Source organism: Hyaena hyaena, unplaced genomic scaffold, assembly GCF_003009895.1.
Source record: "Hyaena hyaena isolate Hyena2069 unplaced genomic scaffold, ASM300989v1 scaffold_390, whole genome shotgun sequence".
In the NCBI taxonomy this organism is placed as follows: Eukaryota; Metazoa; Chordata; class Mammalia; order Carnivora; family Hyaenidae; genus Hyaena; species Hyaena hyaena.
In genome coordinates, this window is record NW_024081018.1 from 169023 (window position 1) to 195165 (window position 26143).

General features: G+C 51.9%; 1 protein-coding gene across 2 annotated transcripts; it reads left to right on the forward strand.

Moving 5' to 3' along the window:
- Positions 1-3049: 3049 nt before the first annotated feature.
- KCNA2 (potassium voltage-gated channel subfamily A member 2) lies at positions 3050-7114 on the forward strand. Of its 2 annotated transcripts, none has more exons than XM_039251077.1 (3): positions 3050-3134; positions 4559-4898; positions 5332-7114. In XM_039251077.1, the coding sequence occupies exon 3, from the start codon at positions 5499-5501 to the stop codon at positions 6996-6998; it is 1500 nt and encodes a 499-aa protein (XP_039107008.1). In that variant the 5' UTR covers positions 3050-3134; positions 4559-4898; positions 5332-5498; the 3' UTR covers positions 6999-7114. The 2 variants fall into 2 exon arrangements, with proteins under 2 accessions (XP_039107008.1, XP_039107009.1); XM_039251078.1 differs by lacking the exon at positions 3050-3134 and adding an exon at positions 3986-4047.
- Positions 7115-26143: the final 19029 nt, after the last annotated feature.

Below are 26143 nucleotides of genomic sequence, written 5' to 3' on the forward strand. Positions count from 1 at the left end.
CCGCAGAGGTGACAGTCATGCAAGGAAGGGGAACCGCCTCTCTGAAAGTGACACCTGAGAAGGGTGCTCCTATCTTCTACCATCATGAATCGTGGTGGGAAAGACAAAGAGGCCCTCTCTCTGTACCCGCAGAGCCGCGGTGTGTGTGTTATGGGGTGGGGGGCATGGGCGTGCCCTGTCATAAACTCCTCCTTTCAGTGACTGTAGTGCAGAGTGCAGGAACTGACAACTTCAGGTCACTGGCAGGTCACCAGTATTTCCCTCTGCTGAAGACAAGGCATGGCCCCCAAGCAGGAAACGCGACTGAGGATAAAGGAGTGCTCCTTGGGGTCTGGCCGGCCCCAGGGAGGGATCAAGGGGCACTCCCACTGTCCTTTTGTGGCCCAGAAAAGAAATGGGGGCCTCTGTGGGGCTGGGAAGAGAGCGAACAGTGATCGAGCAGCTAGGTTAAGCCAGCTGGCTGTCCCCTACACCTCAGTGCATCCTGCCCACCATGTGAGCCGTTCTGCTGTCCTGCCCACTGAATGAGAAACTGAGGCTCAGAGCAGTTGAAATAATGTGCTCAAGTTTGTACAGCTAGCAAGTGTCAGAGGGAGGAAGTGCGTCCACGTTCTTGTTCTCCTGCAGCCCCACCAAACCCAGAGAGACCGCCTGGGGCAGGAGCCACAACCCATGCTCCCTGGCACAACTGGTATTATGATGTTTCTTTTTCTTTCTTCCCTTCTTTATTTCTTTTTGGTTGTCGTTCACACCTAGATAAGGCTTTAAAAAGGGGGAAATAGGATGACGTACCCCTGAGCCCAATCAGATGGGACAGGGTTCAGAGGAAGATCCCAAAGAGGGAAGTGAAATTCTGGGGCTGCTCCCAGTACCTGAGCAGCGCGGCATGGGGGCTAAGGACGTCTGCTCTAGAGTCACAGACACCTGATTCAAGTCCCAGAGCCACCCCTTAGGGGCGCCGGGCAGGGACACCTCTCTCTGCCTCGGTGTTCTTCCCCCGGAAATGGCACCGGTGGAGACACTAGCTCACGAAGCTGTGAGGACTAAGCCTCCCGCGGAGCGAGAGGTGCTTAGCACAGTGTCTGCCACATGGCGGGCACATGTTACCAATTAGCACAATTATTAATTCTCCCTCAAGAGCCTTTCTGTCCAAGGCCTTTGTTTGAACAAAGGCAAAGAAAATATATACAGGTGGTCAAATGGATGTGTGTTGCGTGTGGATGTGCGTCAATTGAAATTGACATGAGGACCGCTTGGAGCCAGAAGGAGAATCAGAGCCTGGCAGGACTGGTCAGGGGAGACAGCCAGAAGGACTGGGGAGCGGGGACCAGTGGACAGTTTGCTGAAGGAGGTGGGAGTGGCTGAAATCTCAGAGGAAGTGAGGAGTGGGGCACACTGGGAGGCAGAGATGGGCCAGCAAAAGCTGGGGAGCAGGAACTTAGACAAATAACCACAAGCCAAGCCACAGGCTGGGAGTTAATGGTGAGTTTCACAGAGAAGCAGAGAGTGGAGAAACAGTCATTCGTGGAGTGTCTGTTGGGGGCAAAACTCTTTACATAAGCAACTTAACCCTCACAACAGCTGGTGAGGTATCCTCATTTTGCAGAGGAGAGCACCGAAGTCCAGAGAGCTGAATGATTCACCAGCTACCCGACGTGGAGTTAGGACCCGGCCTGGCTGGCTTCAAAACACCCAGGTCACGTTCAGGCTGGGACAGTGATGGCCAGAGTTCTAGAAGCCCTCGGCCAAACTAGTCCTGCTTTATAGTCATGTGTCATCCCCAGAGCTCACTAAGGTCACTTCCCTCCCAGACCATGCCCTGCAGCTCTGGGTAGGCCCCCAGTCTTAAACCATACCTTGTAGACCACCCTGACAAAAGGCAGGAAGCTGTCAGAACTTCCATCACAAGCTACAGCCCTAGGGAAGGTTCTCAGCAAGGAGGGCCCAGCAGGAGCCTCCCTGGGACTGGAACCCCTTTGTATCTAAGGTTCCAGGTCTGCTCCAATCTAGGCTCAAGGAATCACTGTTGGAATCATGATTCTGACAGAGACCCAGAGGCCAGAACTCCCAGGGGCATGGGGCTGTGATGTGGTCAAGTGCTTCCCAAGAGCACCCTGGACCCTCTCACATCCACCATCTGAGCATTGGGTAGGCTGGGCTTCTGTACTCTTACTTCCAAAAATCAAAGACCGTCCTCCTCTGCCCACACCCCAGGGTGCCAGGGCGCCGGGAGCTGCACTCCCATTTTCAGAGCTCCGTGGGCCAGCGGCTCTGTTAAGGTCTGTGAGGAGACCCTTTTTGCGAGTGGCCGGCCTTTCCCTCCGGCAGCACCACGGCCCAGAGCCTTCCCTGCCCTACCCTGAAGGGGAGGGCGCCTGCGGGGCCTGCTCTGCAGTTCTGCCCGCTCCTGGGGCTCCTTGGCAGGAAACCAACCCAGCGAGTTTCAGCCACACTGCGGCCCATACCTGCTGCATTCCCTTGCGAAGCCAAAGCTCTGGCGGGGTAAGAGGGAGGTGGGGAGGCAGAGCTGGAGGAGGGGGCGAGCCGGCGCGAGAGGGGGTCTGCAGATTCTGTCTGGCAGCATCGTAATAATAGCAACACATCTCCCGCGGGGCTGGATCCCTCCTCGGACCTGGGATAACTGCTATCGATTGTTTTCTCCTGGCCGACTTCATTCTGTCGGCAGGAGTCTCTCCCGACCGCCCCTCAACTTATGTCCCCGGTTCCCCGGCCCCGGCGGCACCCAGCCCAGCTCTCCACGAGGTTCTGGTTCGTAAGCTGGGTTCTGCCAAAGCCTGGGTGTTTTCCTCGCAGGGTGGGGGGCCGAGGCCGGGGCGGAGGGGTTGGGGGTGGCGGCCAACTCAGCGGCCACCTGCTCGGCTCTGGCCCCCTCCGGCTCCTTTAATTCGAGTTCGCAGCCGGGCCAGGTGCGGCGCTGCGTGGCGCGGTGCGGCGCGGTGCGGCTGCGGGCGGCGGCCGGGCGCTCTGTACGCGCCGCCCGCGGGACTGCAGAGCCGGCTCCCGGCTGGCCGCCCGCACCCCACCGCCGCCCGCACCCCGCACCCCGCAGCCGCCGCTCCACGGCGCTCGCGGTCACCCAGGAACATGGAGGCCCCGGGTGCCCAGCGGGAAGGGTAAATCGCTGTCGGGGCGTTGGGCTGCGCGTGCCGCTTCCCCTGCCCGGGCTGTGGCGCGCAGAGGGGCTGCGGGGCACCCGGCGGCGCAGCCTGCAGCGCGGCAGCCTCCGGCTGAGTCCGGCCCGGGCGAGGGGCGGTGGGGGGCTGGCGCCTTGAGGAAGGAGAGGGCACGCGATGGGCTCGGGACCCTTGGGCTGCGCACGGCGCGGGCGGGTGATGGGAAGTGCGGCCGACAGCGGAACCGGGTCTGTTCTATAGCGCTGGTTGGTAGAACCCGAACCACTCGGGGCTCCGGCCTGCATTCCCCTCTCCGGCTCCAAATCAAAACGGCTTTGCGGCGGGGCAAGGCTGCGCCGCTTTCCCGGGGCCGTGCGCTGCGGCGGAGCCCCCGCGCTTAGGAGGAAGAGGAGATCTGGGGCAGCACCCTACTCCCCACCCCACCCCCAGAGTTCGGGCTCCCTTGTTTTCAGGTGGAGATGGACCCCCAGGGGCGAGAGAGCCGGGCTGCGCTCGGGCCCGCAGGGGCCGGGCAGGAAGGGGTTAAGGCGGCGCTCCCCGCGGCCGCTAGCTGGTGGGTCGGGTCCGCAGGCGCGGAACCGAGCGCGGAGCGCGCCTGGCGGAATCCCGGCCGGAGTCGGGGCGCTGGGGAGAGGGCTCAGACCTCTCCCCGCCCTGGGGCCGGCGGGATTGGGCCGGCAGGGGGCCAGCCCGGAAGCCGGCTTCCTCCGGGCTCTCCCTCTCGCGGCTGCCAAGCCGCCTCGCAGCAGGTCTGGGCGAGCGTTCGGTCTGCGCTCCCTGCTGAGATGTGAGGGATTTTCTCTTGGGGAGAAATCGGTGGTCGAGCGCCTGCCCAGATCAAATGCCACCCTGCTCAGAGGGAAGCCTACAGCCTAGGGATCCCCGAGGGAGAGTAAGTCCTGGAACCAAGCCAGCCAGCTTTTGTAGAATCGACCTTTCCGTGTGAGGAATCTCCCTAGATGGGCTTTGAAGGAGTGCGTGTTGGGGAAGGGAGGGGGAGGGGTTCTGTCTCCTCCAGGACCCTGCCGAGGTCAGAGCTTATGGTCAGGCTGCAGTGGAGGAATTCTTCCCCTTGGGAGATGCTGTGTTCTGACCTAGGGGCTGGAGGGCTTTGCCCAGAGTCCGCCCTGCTGGCTGCTGAGGACCAAGGGAGATCTGTGGCTCTGCCCCGGGAGGCCCCTAGAGGAGGCAGGCCCAGCCGAGCCTGAAGGCTTCTTCCCTGGGAGGAAAGGCTCCCAGCTGATGGAAGCCGGCCCCAAGGAGGCTGGGAGGCTGTGGGGTAGCTCTCAGGTGTGACACCAGCATGGAAGGCGGGCATGGAAGGCAAAGCCGCCAGAGCCCTCCTAATACTTGGCACCAGCTACCCCAGAGCCCCGGTTCCACCTTTCTGCTGTTTTTTCCAGGCAGCGTCACACCTCCTGAGGACAGCCAGGAGGACTCCGGCTTTTGCTGAACTTTGCATCTTGCCTCCTTCCTTCCAAAGGCTCCAGACCCAAGTTCGGCTGCCCTGGAGTCCTGTGTGGCCCCTGGCCAGGCCCTCCACTGCCCCTCCAGGCCAGCCCAGTTCTGGAGCTCACCTCCAGGACCTGGAGCCTGCTCTCCTGCCCAGAATGACTCACCATTATTTCTCGCTCAAGTGAGAAGGCGTGATGGGCAGCCGGGCTGCCTATTTGTGTATCTAGGATTCCCACAGTATCTGATCAGCTCTGCGAGGAAGAGAGCTTCGGGTTCCTGCCTTGCCAGGTAAATCAATCTATTATTTAATAACAGCCATGTGTAGTCATTGGAGTGGGGGCGATGAGGGAGACCCAGGCCCAAGATGCACCACTGTGGATAGCTCCCAGAGTGCAGGTATCTGCAAGACGGGTTCAGTGCCTGGGAGAGGGCTCCCTTCCAGCCTCTGCTATGGGGGTTGTGCCCCATGAAGCCTGTACCGTGCAGAGGGGGCCTGTACCAGCCACCTTCCTCCAGTGCAGGGCAATCCGGAGCTTTCTTGAGAGATTGCCACCTGCTTTCCTCCGATTTCCCAGCCAGGTTGTAAGGTAAAAGTAAGTTCTGCTTGGTGGTGGCGATATTTCTGAACTCTTGGCTGAGATATAGGCGACCAGGAGTGGCAACTGAGGTCAGGCTGCTGGTGCTCAGTAGTCTCATGTCCTTAACTGCCTCTGTCTTTCAGCCAAGCAAGGCTGTCTCTCTCTCCGGCTCTCAGAGAGCCCTCGGGGCTCTCCCGCAGGAACCCAGGCCGATGCTTCTGCCTTTCCGGGGACCATAGGCAGCACCCTGAGCTCCCTGCCGCCAGGCAGCTGGAAGGCATAGTGTGACGCCCTTCTCTCAGCCCCAATTATGACAGTGGCCACCGGAGAGCCAGCGGACGAGGCTGCTGCCCTCCCTGGGCACCCACAGGACACCTATGACCCAGAGGCAGACCACGAGTGCTGTGAGAGGGTGGTGATCAACATCTCGGGACTGCGGTTCGAGACCCAGCTGAAGACCTTAGCCCAGTTTCCAGAGACCCTCTTAGGGGACCCAAAGAAGCGGATGCGATACTTTGACCCCCTCCGAAACGAGTACTTTTTCGATCGGAACCGCCCCAGCTTTGATGCCATCTTGTACTATTACCAGTCTGGGGGCCGGCTGAGGCGACCTGTGAACGTGCCGTTAGATATATTCTCTGAGGAGATTCGGTTTTACGAGCTGGGAGAGGAAGCGATGGAGATGTTTCGGGAAGACGAAGGCTACATCAAAGAGGAGGAGCGTCCTCTGCCCGAAAATGAGTTTCAGAGGCAGGTGTGGCTCCTCTTTGAATACCCGGAGAGCTCAGGGCCTGCCAGGATTATAGCTATTGTGTCTGTCATGGTGATCCTGATCTCGATCGTCAGCTTCTGCCTGGAAACACTGCCCATATTCCGGGATGAGAACGAGGACATGCATGGCAGCGGGGTGACCTTCCACACCTATTCCAACAGCACCATCGGGTACCAGCAGTCGACTTCCTTCACTGACCCTTTCTTCATCGTGGAGACCCTCTGCATCATCTGGTTCTCCTTTGAGTTCTTGGTGAGGTTCTTTGCCTGTCCCAGCAAAGCTGGCTTCTTCACCAACATCATGAACATTATCGACATTGTGGCCATCATCCCCTACTTCATCACCCTGGGGACAGAGCTGGCTGAGAAGCCAGAGGATGCCCAGCAGGGCCAGCAGGCCATGTCGCTGGCCATCCTCCGTGTCATCCGGTTGGTAAGAGTCTTTAGGATTTTCAAGTTGTCTAGACACTCCAAAGGTCTCCAGATTCTAGGTCAGACCCTCAAAGCCAGCATGCGAGAATTGGGCCTCCTGATCTTCTTCCTCTTCATCGGGGTCATCCTTTTCTCTAGTGCTGTCTATTTCGCAGAGGCCGATGAGCGGGAGTCCCAGTTCCCTAGCATCCCGGATGCCTTCTGGTGGGCAGTCGTCTCCATGACAACTGTAGGCTATGGAGACATGGTTCCAACTACCATCGGGGGAAAGATCGTGGGTTCCCTGTGCGCGATTGCAGGTGTCTTAACCATTGCCTTACCGGTCCCCGTCATAGTGTCCAACTTCAACTACTTCTACCACCGGGAAACAGAGGGAGAGGAGCAGGCCCAGTACCTGCAAGTGACGAGCTGTCCAAAGATCCCATCCTCCCCTGACCTAAAGAAAAGTAGAAGTGCCTCTACCATTAGTAAGTCCGATTACATGGAGATCCAGGAGGGGGTTAACAACAGTAACGAGGACTTTAGAGAGGAAAACTTGAAAACGGCCAACTGCACTTTGGCTAATACAAACTATGTGAATATCACCAAAATGTTAACTGATGTCTGATTGAAACCTAGTACCATACTCGCAGCTCCACGGAACTAATGCGGATATTGCATAATAGCCTGCATTGTAGTCAGTGTGTTCTACAGTGTGTATCTGGTTCTGCATGGAAAGCAATAGTCGTGCAAATGACGTTTTGATCTTTTGATTTTTGATTTAGAACACCGAGTATCTGTCCATGGCTTTCATGCAAATCTTCATCACCGGCTTAGGGGGTTCCAAACAGGGGAGTCACCTGTGAAGCCAGAATTTCAGAAGGACACATTGGCACCACCTCGTATCAAATACGTAACCCACCACATCAGTGCCACCTTCCCTTCCAAATTAGATGCACACAGCACCTGGCAGTTGCACCCCACCCCCACCCCAAGCCCGTCCCAGCCTCCAGGCCCCCAACCCCATCATCCCATAAGAGTCCACCTCCCCCTTCACAGAAGAAAACCATGGTGGTGGCTTAGCTTTAAAGCACTGGTAATTATGCAAAAGGTCATCCCCATTTTTGCATCGAAAAGAACACATGGGCCTTTGTATTGGAATCACTTTCTGTGTCATGGGCAGGGGTTTGTAAGTTGCAGTTGCCAAGAAGATGCTCTGGAGGCTTGTGTTTCATAACGGAAAATGCTGCATTTGGTTTTTCTCTGCAGTGTAGATGTGAGGGAACCCCAAGGGGAGGGGCGGTTAGTATGACCCAATGTGAGCTGTCAAGTTTCACATTTGCTCTTAGGCCTATGGGGAGAAGCTAGCAAACCAAGGGACCTCTCCGTTTCAGATCGCACCATTTTTGCAGGCTTCAGGGTCACAAAACACGTCTGATTTCTTCGTTACACTGGAGTTTGCAGACATCTGCTTTCCTAGTCCTGTGCCAGCGGCACTGACACCACAGTGAAATTACCAGTGATGCAATAGAGCTGCATGGGTGTTTCTTGCATGAATCTCAATATTTAAAACACAGGAGATAACCTATTTTCTTAGTAGCCTACACAGTATTCATATTTAGAGTATTAATAGCCCCGGAGTGGCATTGAACTAGGGTTTGTTTTTCCCCCATTGGAGGACAAAAGCCCTCAATCAGGAGAAAAAAAAAAGACTGTTTGGCACGGGGAACCAAAACTTCTGGCTCTCCGGCCCACCCCATCCCTGTTCTTCCAAGCGGGGGCACAGACCTCTGCAAAGCCAGGAAGGTGAGCAGGGAACGCAGCGCCTGAACACCTCACATAATTGCACCTTAGGAATTAACCTATTCATGGGCATGACTCTATAGCTGACCAGGGCACCTGGTCCCGAGGACAGGTGGATTTGTGGATCCAGTGTATATAAATATATATTGAGTATCTCTTTCACAAGTTCCTCTACCTAGCTAGCTATAGGAAAAAAAAAATTGCATTTGAACCTTGTATAAGCTTATGCAATATTTTTGACACAGGGCAATTTATGCATGTGTTTGACTATGTGCACTAGAGTATGTATGTATATATTATGTATTATATACATACATACAGATGTGTGTGCATATGTTTATATGCACACACACACACACACACACACATATTCATTCTCTGGAGTTCAGGTTCAGGAGCAAATCCACTGCTTGGTGGCTTGGTTGTCTGAGAGGCCCGATGGGTTAATTTATCTCATCGGTAACCCGACTGGGCCTGGGTTTGCTGTCATTGCCTCAGACACTCCAGTCTTCACGGATTCATAGATGTTACAGTTGTCTTTCTGCCCTCCATGTGCTGCGGCTTCAGTTTCCCAGGGCTGAAGCTTGTCTTACCGAGTGCACAAGGGCCCGCGGCCCTCCCAGCTCCAGCTGCCCTGGGCCAGACCCGCCCCAGGCCTTCTCTCTACAGCACATCATGTAAATCATATCTGTTGTCATCTTTCCCCACCCTCTTTGGTCTTTATCGTCACTTGGCTCTGCATCAGTCACTTTAATGAACCTTTCCCTAAAGAGCCAGAACGGATCACCTGCTTCAAAGCATGGACACTAGGAGGAGCGGAGGGCTCCTGGGGGCCCGAAAGGCCGCAAGTGTGGACTTGAAAGGAGCTTGCTCTACATGGACATTTTTGAAGTCCGGGACCAAGGCATGGAGACCCTAGACATCCACGACTGCCAGGCTCAACCTCTCTCCCCATTGAACTGGCAAACCAGAGCTGCTTAAACAAACCAAGGGGATGGAGAGAGACTCATTCCCCACCTGACAGACTGAGAGTGAATGAGCACCACTGGGCCTAAACATAGAGTTGAGGCTGGCCCTGGAATGGGTGGAGGTGGGGAGGCTTTCGCCTCACAGACTGGCCTTCTATCCTTTCAACCCAATGGCTTGAATTTCCCAAACACGGTGAGTTGTGTGGTCAGGCCGCCCAGTCGCGGCTCCAGCCCTAGCTTCACTGTTGGCTATTGAGCACCTGCAGTTACCTGGGGGGGGTGGGGCACCAGCTCAGGGTGCTAGGCCCAGGGTGCTCATTAGTTCCTGGTCACCCACATCTCCAGGTATCTGCAGGACACCCCATGCCCAGCGCGAAGCCTCTATGCTTTCTTCCTCTCCTTCCTGGGAGCTGGTGCTGAATTCCCAAGATATGGGGTAGGGAAGACACAGACCTAGGGAAACAGAGGGTAAAACAATCCATACCTAAGGCCTCCACCAGGAGGTAGATCTTTTATCCCAGTGTCTTTGGCCTGGGAATATAAAATATTCACAGGTGCAGGCACACATGCACACACACACACACGCACACCCCAAAATAGGTAGATGCACTGTTGCCACACGCCAATACAAAAGGCACACACACCAATTGATTAAAAGGGCGCACACACTGATGATCCATAACTACACCCACGTCCAAAGCAGGCACACTCAGCACAGACCTGGAGTGCGCTCACCAACACAGAACACAACACAAAAGACCTACATACACCATGTACAATAACATACCTGCAACTCCAATGCAAGATGCTTAAAAAACCACACCAACTCAATGGGTATGTATGCGAAATATACCAAGGACACTTTGTATTGTTTCTGCCCACAAGATACACACAAACTCAGTTTATACACACAATGCATTTACTCACATGAGACACAGAAAATACAGCACACCCACCCAAGCATGTCCACTCTTAATTCACACAGAGCGTGCACATATACTCCAATCCATTTCCCTGCCCCAGAGCTGCAAATTAATAGACACAAACAAGAGATGTCATCACTTTTCCCTAGGCTGCACCAGTACCCCTCAGTAGCCTTCAAGAAGCCTCTTCCCCTACCCTCTTCTTTCTCCCACCTCCAGATTTCAGAGAAGTAACCCTAAGGTTTAAAACGGAAAGATGGGCCCCTCGTTGTTAAGCAGAACTCTGATTAAGACGGAGAATCTCAGAGGGCTTCTACTTACTCACCTTCCTCCCACCAGAAACGTGGTGTGGAAGGCCTGAGACAACCAGAAGCCTAATGCCTGCGCCGTGCCCATTCCTTTGGAGCAAGTCCACACAGGCAGCCCCTTAGCCCAGCCTCCCCTGCTCCCAGCCCCTAGGTTCTCTAGATTCAGCTCCTTTCTCTTGAAAGCCATGATGGCTCAGGAAACTGCAGGGGCCTGGGCCCCAAACCAGAGTGAAGATGCTCCCAACATCCACAGACCTCCCTGTCCTTCCATCCCCAGTGGCTTTGCCAGGGGCGGGTCAGAAAGTCAAGGCCAGACCTAGACTTGTCTCTTAAAATGAGCCACTTTTTCCTTGCTCTTGGCATCTTGCTTGCTGTTGGGTGTTCAGCCCCAGGCACACTCCTTTCCTTTGCTGGGCCCCTGCCTGGAAGTCCTGCCTCCCAGCCAGTTGCTGCCCCTTGAGGGAATGCACACAGAGTGCTTTAAGTAAAACCCGATTAAGGACGTGAATCTAGTGTCACACAAGCAACCAACCATTTTTTAGAAGGCCTGATTTCTATCCTATATTCTCAGTCCAAATTTAAATGCTTTGTAAGACTCCCCGCTGGTTGGATTGCTCCCAAAGCTGCTGGCTACCCACGGCTAGGACCAGCTGAGAGCTGGGTGCCTTTTAGCAAAGGCTCCACCTCAAATGGAAGTTGGGGATGGAAGTCAGGTGTCGGCTCGGGCATCTCAGTCCCTACGCCTGTGGCTGTCCCTGGTGTGTCCCACCCTTTCCTCCTCATGACAGAGGAAGCAACAGCACCAGGGAATGGACGTGGGGGGTTCACATTTGCATATTTGGTGCACTCTGCTGGGTCTTTCCTGTACTCCCGAGTCAGGGCAGCAATTTTCCCTTTAGCTTTGGCAGGTATCTCCGTGAGCTCAAATCTTCAAGAAGCTTGGAGTTTGCAGGAGGCTAAAGAGAAAGAAGTCCAGGAAAGGTGGGAGAGATCGTCAGGAAGACAGGGTCAAATTCCAGAGTCAACTTTGCAGGTGCTGAACTTAACTAAGGACATAATTAAGGCTCTGTGCTTCTGGAAGCTTCTGTGGTGTTTGACACGCGGTCTTCCTTCCTCTCTGCTTCTCTCTGTCCCTCTAAGCTGGGCTTCTGAGGATGGAATAGGCATGTCACCAGGAGGTTAGCTTTTTGGAAGGGGCCCCCAGGAAGTGTGCTTCTAGACTCCATTGGCCTGAGGTGGAAGGGGGTCCATGAAAGCTTCGGTGGCCTGAACCCCAGCCTGAGTGCTCATGTGGCTGCTTCATGTGGGGAGGGTTGCAGGACTGGCTTGTCATATCTGCTGTCCCTGGATCTCTCATTCCATTGTAGTGAGGACTTTGGCCAACTTACTTCCTCATAGTTGGTCATAAAATAGCAGTGCGAACTCACGTTGAGGGAGGGCAGTGCTCTCCGAAGAGCTGGGGGTTTAGTGCAGCCCACAATAGTGGTGAGAAGAGGTGGAGACTGACTTTCTCCAAAGGAGACTAGGGGACAGTTTGCAAATCGCAGAGCCCTCGTGCAGATAGGAGGAGCGTGGGGCTTTGAATGATTTACCCAGGAGCTGGGATGGTGAGCTCTGCTCAAGCTCTGTTTCTCCCGGTTCCCATTATCATAACAGCCTCCATCTGGGTGACGGCTGCCTGGTCTGAGAGGCTGGTCCCCATCAGCTATAATGCCTGGGGTGTTCCTTGGCTATACAGTGGGGGTCCCCCAGCCTTGACAGAGTGTCCGTTGGCAGGTTTGAACTCACGACCTTAACCTCTAACACCATTTGCTGCCTGAGCTAACCTAGCAGAGCAGTGGATGCTGGGAGGTGTCCACATGGCAAGTGTGACCATCCTCTGTGTCTTCAGAGTCTGCCCTTATTGAGACCAGCTCTGTGTCCTCATCAAAGCAGCAAGCAGGGTTATGTGGATGCAAAGGATCCTCTACAAGCTGGGATGGGTTTCTTCTTCAGGCCAATCCAGTTCACTTTTCCTTTCTCTCTGCTTCCCTTTCCACCAAAGCTCAGCTCCATCTCTCACAGTTTGTGTTTGAAATATTTTTAATGAGGAAAAGTGCAATAAAATATATAGTGACTGTTTTCTTTAGCAATAGCTTTTTAAAACCATGTTCTCAGGACTGAAAAGTGATAGTACTTGGATTATCAGATAATGCCCTTGGCTTCTGAGTGTTAGTTCACTGTCCGTGGTTCCCTCTTCTTCCCGAATATTCATGTGGCTCCTGTCCTCTGAGGCCCTGACCCTCCTTTGGAATGTAAACTTACACAGAGGTGCAACTATGCACAAGAAAGTCCTCCCCCCACCCCCCCAGCCTTTCTTTGTCTCTCTCTTTCCCATGTGTGCTTCTCTCTGTGTGCCTCTCTGTCCCTCTCTCCCTCCTGCCTGCCCCTGTCTGCCGGCTCTCACATGTCATTCTCACAACCTGTAGGCACTGAAGCCTTGAGTTTGAGTGACCTCACGCCAGCCCATCTCGTTGACTCTCAATCGGGCAGGGTGTAATGGAACCCTGCAGGAAAGCACTTACCAATAGATAAGAATAAAGCATCCTGAGCCATTACAGAAGATCATTTCCATGCACTAAAAGCCATTACTTGATCCATTTGTTTCCCTCCCTCCCCTCCCCAGGGGGATGGATGCTGGGGGAATGTGGCCTGGAGGTTCATACCTGGGATCGCTAGTCTGGGCCGATTTGGGGAATTGTCCTCTGGCTGTCCTTCAAAATAAACTGACTTGCTTAACCAAAGGGACTCCATGAGAGCTGTGGAGGGAAGCAAGTTACTGGGGGTAGAGGTCTACAGGGACAGGAAGTGGGTCCTCAGGGCAAGACGTTCGAGAAGCAAAGGCCCCACAATCCACTACCGTGTGCACTTGCACAAATATTTGCACACGTAACTGGGGGCTTCAGAAGAGTCTCCTCCTCCTGAGAAAACAATCTGGGACGTTAGATATTCAGACTGGACAATCAAGGCTGGCAACCCTGGGGCCCCCATTCCATTGCTTCTCAATCCACCTTGCTCTCTACGCGTGTGTACAGCAAAACCTCAGTAAACTAACGGGGAAATCCTCAGGGAAAGGAGCGGCCTGACTGCTTTACAATTATGGTTGTTCGTGTGTGGGAATGGGACATGCCTGGGTCCAACCTTCGCTATTGAAAAAAAACCAAACCCATATCCTAAGTAGGTTAGTATAAACTTTCCTGCCTTAGCAAGTAGAGTGAAGACGACAGAAGACCTTGCATTGCTCAGGGTCAACACTGTAAACCTCAGTGCTCATCGGATGGAAATGCAGATGGAGGAGACCAAAGAGATAGGCTGAATGTACGCTGGCCGCAAGGCATACCTGGAAGTTGGCCATTTGGGCACATCCTGACTTATCAGAGAATGCCCTGCTGTCATTTGCCTCTTTCTACTGAAAGTGCAGTAAGAAAACATAATGCTTGTGTTAATTGAGGTTTGGGTTAATTGGTCCTGAGTTATCAGAGGTTTTCCATATATACATATATTGGTGTATATATATGTATAGTATATGTATATATGTATACCATTGTTTCAAAAATTATACAGTGACCGATCCCCTTAGCTTCACCAATATGGAATGCATTTGGCAATCCAAGGAATAAACTGTGTTTATTTGAATTTTTAAATGACCTTCCTTTGCATTCTTACCACCTCTCCAGTTCAGCTCTTTTTCTTCTGCGTAGGAACCTCTCTAGAAGGCACTTCTTTCATAACAAATGATCGGGCTCCAGGATCACCTCTTTCCTTTCCCTCCCAGGTGGCTGCCTGACTCAGGGATAAAAGGGAAGTCTGATCTAAGGGCCAGGTGCTTTATCCTTTGTTCTGTCTGCCCTAGGTTGGCTGTAACCTCATCACAGAAGCCAAAAAAGTTATTCCAAACTTTTGGCTCCTAGGGGTGGGATGGGAGCGGCAAGCGACTCGACAACACAGCAGCATAGGACTGATCTGTTAGACTTTTGCTTTGTCAGGGGTGGCATCCTAGGCTCGAATTTTGAGAGATTTACAAGTAACGGTTTTGATGAAGATCTAAAGAACGCCTCTGCCCTTTGGAAGGCAAGTTGTGTGATAACCAGTAGAACTAACAAACTCACCCTGTCATTCTGACCAAATGTAGGTTGCAGGTATGTTCAAGAGAGCAACTGTAATTCAGTTGCCTCTTTGGAGAGGCAGCTGGCTCTGAGCTAAATCATACTCTCATTCTCCATCTTCCCGGGCAGCAGGTTAGATGCACGGTAGAGAGCTCCAGCTTCACATCCTGCGTTTGACTGTGTGCAGTCTACCCAGACGAGGGTGGGTGAGAGGGATTCCCCTGGGGTAACTGAGGCAGCACGGGGGTGCCTGCCACCTCCCACTGCTCACAGCAGCCCTTCAATCTGGCCACACTGGCCATGATCTGGTGGGAGAAGCCCATAACCCAGACTTAGCCTGACCAGCGGGTAAACAGGGGCAGTTGAGGCAGCCTGTCTGGATGGCCACTTCTTAATGTTACACGAACCTCAGCACGGAAACAGATAAGACTCTGTGCTCGGCTGCATGCCTAAAATAGGCAGGTATGTTCCAGATGAGTTTGTTGCTGAGAGCTCCCTGCATCATTCCGGTGACGGATGCACAGGGCAGGTGTGATTACGTAATACCGTGCACAGCTGCTACAACATCTAGATAATTGAGGGCAGCGTCGATGTGGCTCTGTGTGAGGACCTTCAGTAGCTACCCAGAGGACTCAATCCTGTGTCTCTTCTCAGTCCTTGTGAGAGGCTCCAAGCCCTGCTTCTCCCTGAAAAGGATTCCCTAGACACTGGCTGCCTTGTTTGTACAAGGGCAGCTAGAGAAACCGAGAGGTGGGGCTGGGAGGAAGGGAATATCCTGGGGCTCGCTTTGCTACTAAGCAGTTTCCGCTTCTGCTGCCGACTTTATTGCCTCTTTTGCTTGTGACGTGCAGGGCAAGGACTGTGACCTGCGAGGTAGGGTAGGACAGGAGCAGACAGCTGCAGGCTAGGACATGGGAGAGAAGAGCAAGCGTGGCCTGGCTGGCATTGACGAGGGTGTCAGCTCTGGAGGGTCTGAACATGCTCTGTGCTTTGCCCCAGTTCTGCCTTCACGTGGGATCCGACGACCCAGTTTCTTTTTGTTGTCGTGCTTGGATGATTCCTTCATTTGAAGGGCTCCAGGAAGCTGGAAAGTCCCATGATCGAGCTCCAGCCTGCTGAGCAAACAATGCCCTGGCCAAATTGGCCTCTGCCTGGGTTTCTGCATCCCTGCACCCCTCTCTCCACTAAGGGTAATCTTGGAACGGTCGGAGGTAATGGTACCAGCCATCAAGGAGGATTCTCTACTTTTCAGCAGGGACGCAGCTGTAAAGCTCGTGAGTGCAGGATGCTTTTTCTAGACCTGGGTGCTTATGTGCTGATACAGACTGTCTCTGGAGATTTTATATATTACACACATATATATATATAAAATGTGGAAATGGCCGCTCACTTAGGCTCATGCAGCACAGACTCTAATTAGGGTTTGCACCGGCTTCCTTGCTGCTCATGCATGACTCCGAAGCTGCCCTCCCGTGTCCTGTCTCTGATAATTGCTGTAAACTCAAAAAGCAGAGGCAGATAAATAAGCCTCCCTGGGATCAATAGGAGAAGGAACTCCAAGGCTGATGGTAAAGCTTCGTAAGGATGATGCCGGAGTCTCCATGGTGATAAGAGACTGGGGACCAATGGGAGCTGAAGGCGGAGCAGGACTTGTGGGGAAGACTCATGGGAGTCGAGAGGCATTTAACTATTTGTTTGCTTCATGAAAATTTAGACACCAGCTGTGACTGCATTGCACAGGATATAGAGGTATTCTCATTCTTGCTGACATATTCCAGAAGCTTTTGGCCCCACCAACACTGCCCCCCCCTTCCAGGACTTCTGCAGCTGAGAGTTCCTGTGTCAGTAGGGTCTGATATTTGTACATAGGTTATACATATGTGTGTACATACACGCCTCGATGAACACTGTCTGTGCACCTGGCCATGGGTGTGCATAGACTTCATAGAGCGCCGCCGTCTTTTGTAAATATCAACACGAGTAAATAGGTATATAAATATACATATTACTGAGGATTTATTTTAACATCATTCTGTGTGAAAGGAAAACATAAAATAAAATTTTTGACAGACACCGATGGTCTCCACCTTCTTTCTTGCTTGACTGGATTACCATCCCTACAACACGCACGCAAGCTTTGCCTCGACGTCGCTCTGGCTTCTGCAACCACGAGGCCCCCCCACCCAGAGATCAGGGCAGGGCAGGAGAGGGCTCTCCTGTTTGCATCAGGGGCCACCCAGACCATGTGCCCACCTGCCCTTGCTCGAGGGCCCAGTGCACACAAAGCAGAAAATGGGGATGGGACGGTGGGGGAGGGAGTTGGTCTGAGATCTCCCACAGTATGTCAGTGCTTCTTACGTCTTCTATGCACTGGGGGATGGGTGGGGAAGAGGGACCCTGTTTGAAGACCAAGAGCAGTCAGACCCCCTCAGCTGCACCCACCTTTGAGGGCCCTGTTCTCAAACCCCCTCCCACTTCTGCCCATTCCTGCTGGTGCCCAGGGGTCTGCATCAACCATGCTGTCAACAGTCACATGAGGGGGACATCAACCTTTGCCTGCCCAACAGGAGAGGCCCAGTTCTCCAGCCACACAGTGAGGCAGTGGCACCTCCTTGGAAAAGATCATACACACACACTCACACACACAGACACACACACACACACAGACACACACACACACACAGACACACACACACACACACACACAGTTGAGACACATCTGTCTGTTTCTAAGGGCTCATCTAGTCCATAGCTGTACTCCCTGGCATTCGGATGGCTCAGAAGGAGGCAAGGTAGGAGGTAAGAGAAGTCCTTGCTCTCAGTGACCAGCAAGCACACTCCACCCTGCCCCTAGTGTCTTGTTAATGATGTCCCCTTCACGTTCTCTGCCATACTCCACTGCTAGGAAACTGACCAACCAAAGCAGCTGCACGCCCCCTCCCCCCCCCCCCCCCCACTTCCCTGATCTCACCTGCACAAGGTGCTGCTTCTGGGCAGCAGGTACTGAGATGACAAGGGAGAGTGTGATAGATGAAAGCCCTTGAGGACGGCTGCCGGCCAGGGGCATTTCTTCCGGCATGGAATGGGAACTGTGGAGGATTTGGAAGAACTCTAGACCTCTCCAAACAACCTTAAGCAGACTAATGATGACTAATAGGGCTCCTTGCCCCCAAAGAAATAGGAAACTGAATCAGGCTCCCAAAGTCCAGTCCCTCCTGCTGGTTTCTCCTGTGAGACATGGCGCTCCCGTCTCTAAAGAGTGGAGGGATGGGAGCTGGAGAGAGTTTTGTCTGGCCCTGACTGTTTAGATTTTGTTAGACAGATACACCAAAGGGGAAAGGGGAAAGGGGTGGGGATGTGTGCAAGCTACAACACCAAGTTCCCACTTCTTTTCTCCATTTGTGGCAGGGGTGGCTCAAGTGTACTTCAAGTGTAGGCCACCTGTGCCACTTGAGCACCCTGGACCCTTCCCTGCCTGGCCTGGGGTTACCACTGTGTGCCCTGTGCGCTGTAAAAGCTGGGAGCCTGGGATTTGCCCAGCAGGTGCCTCACAAGGAAAAGAGATATTGAATGGGGTGGGGGGCTTGCACCCTCATCCTGGGGTCAACGTGTTGGGTGGGAGGAGCAGAGCTTTACTAGAACAAGTGAGAAACTCTAGAGAAAGAGAAAGGCTATGGAGCCAGAGACTTGGGTTTGAATCCCAACTTCGTGATGGGGGCATACTCTTTAACTCTCTCTGAGCCTCAGATCCTTCTGCTCTTTAACCGTGATGCCTACCTTATCTTGTGAGGATTCAGTGAGCATCTCACATGTGGCAGGAACCCAAGAAAAATAGTGCATGCATCTTCTCTCTCAGATTCCCGTGCCTGAGAGACCCAAGTGGGCCAAGATTCTGAGGACTCTGAGATGCGAAAGGTGAAAGATTTTCAACCTCCCCTGGTCCAGGGGCTCCTAATCTGGGCTAAGAGAGACAAGAATTGACTCCAGAGGATCTAGAAAACTCCCAGAATTATGTGTGTTTCCAGAAATTTCATGTTTCCAGAAAGAGTGTCCACACCTGCCCATGGCCCCAAAAGGCAAAACTGTTCGTCAAACTTACACCCCACACCTTCTCCCCAGTGCCCAGGAATGGAAAGTAATTGTCTCAAAGTCATTGTCATTTGTTCCAAAAAATTCGTTTATTCATACTTTTACACTTGGTGCTTGGGATACTCTGCCCTTATGAGTCTTCAGGGGACACAAAACTTTACCCACAGTGAGTTAGTGGCCAATGCAGATCTAAAGCCGACGCTGCTTTCAGGACATCTTTCTATTACTCTCTCCCCTGTGCTGCAGCTGTGCTGGGGCCTCAGCCCTGCAGTTTCCTAGGCTGGTTTAGCCCAGCAGTGGGGAAAAGACCTCATTTCTGATGTGAAATTAGTGCTATTTCAATGACATGCAAATGAGGCAAGTCTGCATCTCTTTGACCAGAGGAGACTCAGACATTTCTGAACCTGTCTGTCAGCTCTGATTATCTCTTCCTTTTGTTCCTTAGACCATCCCTCACACCTGTCCCTCTGGTGGGTCAGTGAGCAGCACATTCATAGGCAATTGGCTTATCAGGGAAAGATCAAGGCTTTGGGGTCCCGTACCTATTCCAACCTGGACACAAGCAAGGGCTCCACGCTTAATGATTTGTAATGATGTGAGAAGGAAAGTGTCCCACCTGCATGGAGATTTCTATTCCACAGAAAATCAGCCTCTTCCCAGGCCTGTTCTTTTTTATTTTCTTAATTTTTAATGTTAGTTTATTTTTGAGAGAGTAAGAGAGAGCGCGCGCATGAGTTAAAGAGGGAGACACAGAATCTGAAGCAGGTCCAGGCTCTGAGCTGTCAGCACAGAGCCCGATGTGGGGCTCGAACCCACGGACCCTGAGATCATGACCCGAGCCAAAGTCAGATGCTTAACTGACTGAACCACCCAGGTGCCTCTTCCCAGGTCTATTCTGATGAAGACTTATGGTCTTTTCACTGATCATTTGGGGAGCTAGCAACAACCATGTGAGAACTGAAACCACAGCCATTGTGTTCTGGTGGCTTGTGGTGCCTTCTCTCTCCAAGCATCTTTAAGTGTCTTGTTAATCTCTGAATCCCCAGCATCTGAGACAGTGCCAGGCACAATAAATATTCATTGAGTCAATGACTATTTACATCACATCATCACAATGGTAGCCAAGATATCCATGTCATTGGGACAGCAAAGAACGGCCAAATTTAGGGCTCCCTTACTTCTGTGTGTCTCTCTGATCCTACAAGACACCTCTAATCTCCACTTCTGGAGTCAGACAGACATTTAGGCATAGATGGTCTGAGTCACCTGAGGCAAGTGGTCCATGGTCAGTGTGCCGTGCACTTCCCAGTGTCCTGTCCATGGCACACATTCCCACAGAGCCCAGAATAGTTGCCCTCCAAAGCTGGCCTGGCACTACAACAGCCCCAGGGCCAACCCCTTCCCATTTCCCAAGGGTCTAGAATCTACAGGGTTCCTACAGTCTTCCCAGATTCTAAGACTGAAGAGACCTTGGTGCCTTAGACAATGCTGGGCCTTGGAGTCAGGGCTGGGTTACACACACACACACACACACACACACACACACACACAAATCTTCACAAAGCCCTAGGACCTGCTTTGATCATTCTTAGCTTACCCTAAGGCCTTGTCCCTTGAAAGCTATCAAGTCAAGGAAAGAAGGGTTCCTTATGCAAAGTGGAGAGGCAGTAAACATGCTGACTGAATAAATGATTCAAATCCCACCGAGATGCAAGGAACCCACGTGCAGGCATTGTGCTGGACAGTCCGCCTGTCTTATCAGATCGAATCCTCACAATGAACTCTGTGAGGTCTTTGTCACTATCTCAATTTTCAGATGAGGAAATTGAGGCTCAGAGAGGCACAGTAATTGCCCAAACTCACAAAGCCGGTACAAGGCAAATCTAGGATTCAGACCCAAGACAGCTGGAAGCTGGTCTAATCCCCATGATAGGACACCACAGCCCCCCTGGTGGGGTCAACTCCAGCTGGGTCTTACAATGACATTGCAGCAAAAGTCACCAAGGACTCCAGCGCTAGCCCTTGAACCTCTGATCTCTGTGAGCTTGCAGGAAAATATAGGAATGAAGATACTGGGGAAGAGTCAGGAAGTCTAGGGATTACGAGGTGCAATGGACTCGGATCACCCTCCTCAGGTATTTTTGTCAATGGGATTCACGAGGCTGCGGGGTGTGAATGAGCAATCGCTATATTAAAAGTTCCTGAAAAAGCTTTCCTCCCTTGAGCCTCAGCTGCTGATCTAGAAAAAGGAGGAAGCCTCGGGGGTCTGCACCCCTCCCCCAGCCTCCCTCTTCAATTTGCATTTTCTGGTCAGAAAGTGGCCAGAGGGATTGCCTTCACCCAGCTCCTCCTCCCCCTTCCTCCCTTCTCCCTCCCACAGCCTTACCCATCTCCTCATTTATAAAGCAGGGATGGGAATCAGGGTACATTCTCTTCATGGGGCAGCCATGAGGATGAAATGCGTATTGAAAGGAGCCTGGTACAATGCAATGCCTGTGGTATACCATAAGTGCTCAATAAGTAATACCTTCCACTCTGGGAGGAAAAGTGCCCCAGAAAGCAAGGAGCCTCAGCTCTGGACTGCCAGGTCAGCCTCAGAAGCCCAGCGCTGGTTTCTGTCTGGGTAATTGAGCTTGCCGAGTACCAGCTTCCTCATCTGCAATGGGGTGATAGCACCCACCTTATGGAACTGTGGGGATAAGAGCCTTCTATAAAACGCTTGCCAGGGAGCCTGACACATAATCCGTATTTAACAGATGCTGCCCAGTGCTGGGGCCTCCTCACTACTCATCAATTCAGTGAATATTTGCAAAGCACTTGTATGTGCCTGGTACTATACTAGGTTCTGAGAACCCAAGGTAAATAAGATGTCCTCCTCGTGTCAAAAATACCTCATGGTAAGACCGCTCCTTCCCTCAGAAGGGAAACGTGAAGAAAAATTAAATTGGGGAAGGGGAGCAGATGAACCTTGAACCAGTAGTAGCATATGAATAGGCTCTTGATCGATGCTTGCAGAATGAATGAATGATTCCACGAACAAGGAATGAAAGCAAATGTTCATAGGGCACTACTCTGTGCCAGCCTCTATTCTAAGCCCTTTGCATATATTAACTGATTTAATTCTTATGACTACCCTAGGTGGAAGCCACTAATTATCCCCATTTTCTACACAAAGGAACTGAGACTTAGGGAAGCTTTCATAATCTGCAGGAGCAGGATTTGAACCCAGGCCTTGTGGCTCCAGAGCCAACGCTGCTAAGTCTCACTCTTATTCATAATCTATATTCCACAGCAATTTTTCCGCTATTGAGCCTTATGATACACCCAGGTGGTAGTCGGCCCCACAGGCATTATCACATCCAGTTTACAGAGGAGAAAACCAAGGCACCGAAAGAATGGTGACTTTTCAAGGACACCCAGCTGGAAGCCAAAGAACGCAATTCACATCTATTGTCACCAAGAGTGAGGTGAGGGGTGAGAAGGTCGAGGGTGATAAAATTCTGGATTGTCAGATCTAGAAAAGGTGTTGGGGCAACCAGACCAAGTGCTTCATTTTATAGACGAGAAGATTGAGGCCCAGAGAGGTGCAGCATTTCGCCTCAGGCTACACAGTAGATTGGTAACTAGAATACTAGTTGGCCAACTGCCAAGCAAGCCAAGTCCACCACATTTTTCTTCAAAAGAAGTCAAGATCCATGGCATTCGGCAAGGGAAATGCACACAAAATTGGGCAGCATGAATGAAGCCCCTATCCCACTCCAATATCTCCCTTGGCTTTGTGAGGAATGCAAAGAATTGAACCCCCTTCCTTGCTAGTCTGAGAATGACTATACATCAATAAACCAATTAGTGAGAGCCCCTGCTCTCATGGGGTTGAGGAGATAGAGAGTGATGGTAGGGGGCTCTTGTGCGCTGGATCGGCAAGGAAGTTCTCTTGGATAAGGTGGTGTCTAGGCAGAGACCACAAGGAAGCCAGGGAAGGGGTCGTGCAGATTGATGCGGGAAGAGCATTTCAGGGTCAGGGCACGGTAGGGCCAGAGGGCTCCAGGCAGGAAGTGATGTGCCTTGGAGGCCAGGGCAGGGGAAGGCAGCAACAAATGAAGCCAGAAAGCTTGGGAAGGGGATTAGGTGGGGGCCTGCAGATCTCATAGGAGCCCGTAGTCACAGAAAGGACTCTGGAATCTATCCCAGGTAAGGTGGGAAGGCACAGGAGGCTTTTGAGCAGAGGAAGGAATTGATTGGGCATGTTTTTCCGTGATCACACCAGCTGCTGTGTGTAGAATACTCCGTAGTGGGCAAAGATGGAGACAAGAGTACCAGCAAGAAGGTGCCGTGATAATGCAGGTGAGAGAGGCCAGCAGCGTGGAGGGCCAGGCAGCAGAGGGGCTGGGGAGAAGCAGGTGGGTTCTGAAGCCAACCTTGGTAGCCAACCTATAGATCCTATGTATGAAGATGGATCCGAACAAATGTATGGCCGACTCATCTTCAACAAAGCAGGAAAGAATATGCAATGGAAAAAAAGACAGTCTCTTCAACAAATGGTGTTGGGAAAACTGGATGGCAAGATGCAGAAGAATAAACCTGGACCATTTTCTTACTTCATACACAAGAATAAACTCAAAATGGATGAAAGACCTAAATATAAGACAGAAAACCATCAAAATCCTAGAGGAAAAAATAGGCAACAACCTCTTTGACCCCTCCACAGAAACTTCTTATTAGACATATCTCTAGAGGTAAGGGAAACAAAGCAAAAATGAACTATTGGGACCTCATTAAGATAAAAAAGCTTCTGTGCAGTGAAAGAAACAATCAACAAAACTAAAAGGCAACTGACGGAATGGGAGAAGATATTCGCAAATAACATATCAGATAAAGGGGTAGTATCCAAAATCTATGAAGAACTTATCAAACTCAAGACCCGAAAAACAAATAATCCAGTAAAGCAATGGGCAAAAGACATGAACAGACACGTTTCCAAAGAAGACATCCAAATGGCTAACAGACACATGAAAAGATGTTCAACATCACTCATCGTCAGGGAAATACAAATCAACACCACAATAAGATACTACCTCACATTTGTCAGAATGGCTAAAATTAACAACTCATGAAAAAATAGATGATGGTGAGGATGTGGAGAAACGGGAACACTTTTGCGCTGTTGGTGGGAATGCAAACTGGTGCAGCCACTCTGGAGAACAGTATGGAGGTTCCTCGAAAAATTAAAAATAGAACTACCCTGCGACCCAGCAATTGCACTACAATTGGATACAAAAGGATACAAAAATGCTGATTCAAAGAGGCACATGCACCCCAATGTTTAGAGCAGCATTATCAACAATAGTCTAAGTATGGAAAGAGCCCAAAATGTCCACTGACTGACGAATGGATAAGGAAGGTGTGGTATACACACAATGGAATATTACTCGATGACCAGAAAGAATGAAATCTTGCCATTTGCAACAATATGGATGGGACTAGAATGTATCATGCTAAGCTAAATAAGTCAATCAAAGAAAGGCAAATATCATATGACTTCACTTATATGTGGAATTTAAGAAACAAAGCAGATGAACATAGGGAAAAGAGGAGGAAAAATAAGATGAAAACAGAGAGGGAAGCAAACCATAAGAGACTCTTAAATGCAGAAAACAAACTGAGGTTTGCCAGAGGGGTTTTGGGTGGGGGATGGGCCAAATGGGCAATGGGCCTTAAGAAGGACACTTGTTGGGACGAGCCCTGGGTGTTACATGTAAGTGTAGATTCTACTCCTGAAACAAGTATTACACTATACACTATCGTGTATACACTATACACTATACGACTAACTTGGATTTAAATTTTTTAAAAAAAGATGGAGCCAACAGTATTTGCTGGTGAATTGAATGTACAGTGTGAGAAAAACAAGAAAACAAGAAAAACAAAGGTATCCAAGATGACAACAAGCTTTTGGCCTGGGCATCTGACATAACAGAGCTGCCCTTTCCTGTGATGGATAAATCCACGCAAGCTAATCAGAGGTCACTTGTCCCAGGGCTCATCTAAGAGTCGGCATCTTCCAGCCCCACCCCTTCCCCAGAGTCCTAGCGATGGACAGCCAGGCGCTACTGAGGGGGCCTTTCTTAGCCACAGACAGAATCACAGTAGCACCTCTCATAAGATACCCCATGTCCCAATTCCATCCAGCCACAAAGCTTCCACTTTCTCAGAGGCACATGCTGGCCCATCCTGGGAGCCAAGGGCCAGAGCCCAAGTAGGGTCAGAGCCCAGACGGTCAGCCAGGCCTGGCCCTGATTTAATTACGGGATCAATGTGACCAGCTGCCCTGCCAGCAGGAGTGCCCCTGGGCCTCAGCTTGGCCAGCCCCTGGGCCACAGCTCCTGGGCTTGTCAGAGGGAGTTAGCCTCACTCGCCACTCCCTGGGTCCCGTCCAGCAGGCCTGGCTGGCCCCACCACTGGGCACCCAGAGTGCGAGAAGAGCACAGGCCAGGCCAGCCCTAGGCCGTGGGATTTGGGACGCAGAGCCTGCTGGGGCTTAAACAGCTAGGGCTTCTGGGAAATGAGGAGGATCACAGGAGGGGCCCTGACAGAGATGCAGGGTGGGGTGGGACAGCACTGAGTGCTGGTCCAGAATCTTGAGCAATGCCCCTTACCAAGGCTCGGAGGGCCCTGTGCGGATGCCAGAGAAGTCTGCACCTCTGAGTGCGTGGACCTCCTTCAGGGATACCTGGAAGTCAGACAACACAATGTACATTTCAGCACTGTTCAGGGGCCTGAGTAGGCTTATGCCTGTGAACTTGGAGAAACCCAGCTCTTCCACTACAGATCAGAGAGGCTCCAGTCTGTAGGTTGAAGTACCTGCCTTGGGTCCCTCCCTGAGCTCCTCCTTGCTGTTCTCCAGTTGGGCTGATTGAGATACAGGTGTCTTCCCACATCTCTAAAATGGGGCCACACACTGTCCACAGGGCTTCCCACCCAGGGGTGGATATACATTGAGATCTGGCAGCCAGAGCCTCCCCACCAGGCCTGCAGCTGCCTCCCTCCAGGGCTCCCTGCCTGTTTGTTTCTACCCAGAAGCTGCTCTTGGGGCTAGGATGAAGAAATAGAAAATCAGGGCAAGCAGGAACCTTAGAGATCATGTCACTCATTAGCAGATGGGAAGACTAAGTCTCCGACAAGGGAAGGGACTCGTTCAACAGCACAGAGTGAGTATTAATAAAACCAAGAGCCTGCGGTGACTGACACCAGTACAGTGCTATCTCCATGGTGCATCATTTATCAACAGAGCCATGGGACCTTCCTCCCCTCACCCTACTATGCGTCTCCCAGATCCAAGTCTCTCAGGGAGCTAAGGAGCTTCCCCAAGTGACCCCTCTCCTCCAGAAATTCCCCCAGTGACATTCCTTTCTGGCCCGCTCCTTCCCCCAGGGTCTCTGCTCCAGCAGGACAGCAGTGAGCCCATGCTCCCTCCCCCCTCCCCCCACTCCCAGACAGCAGTGTCAGTTCTCATTATTCTAGGACACCCTTACGATGC

Coding starts and splice junctions, on each gene's coding strand:
- KCNA2 (XM_039251077.1), top strand. CDS start 5,499: ATGACAGTGGCCACCGGAGAGCCAGCGGACGAGGCTGCTGCCCTCCCT.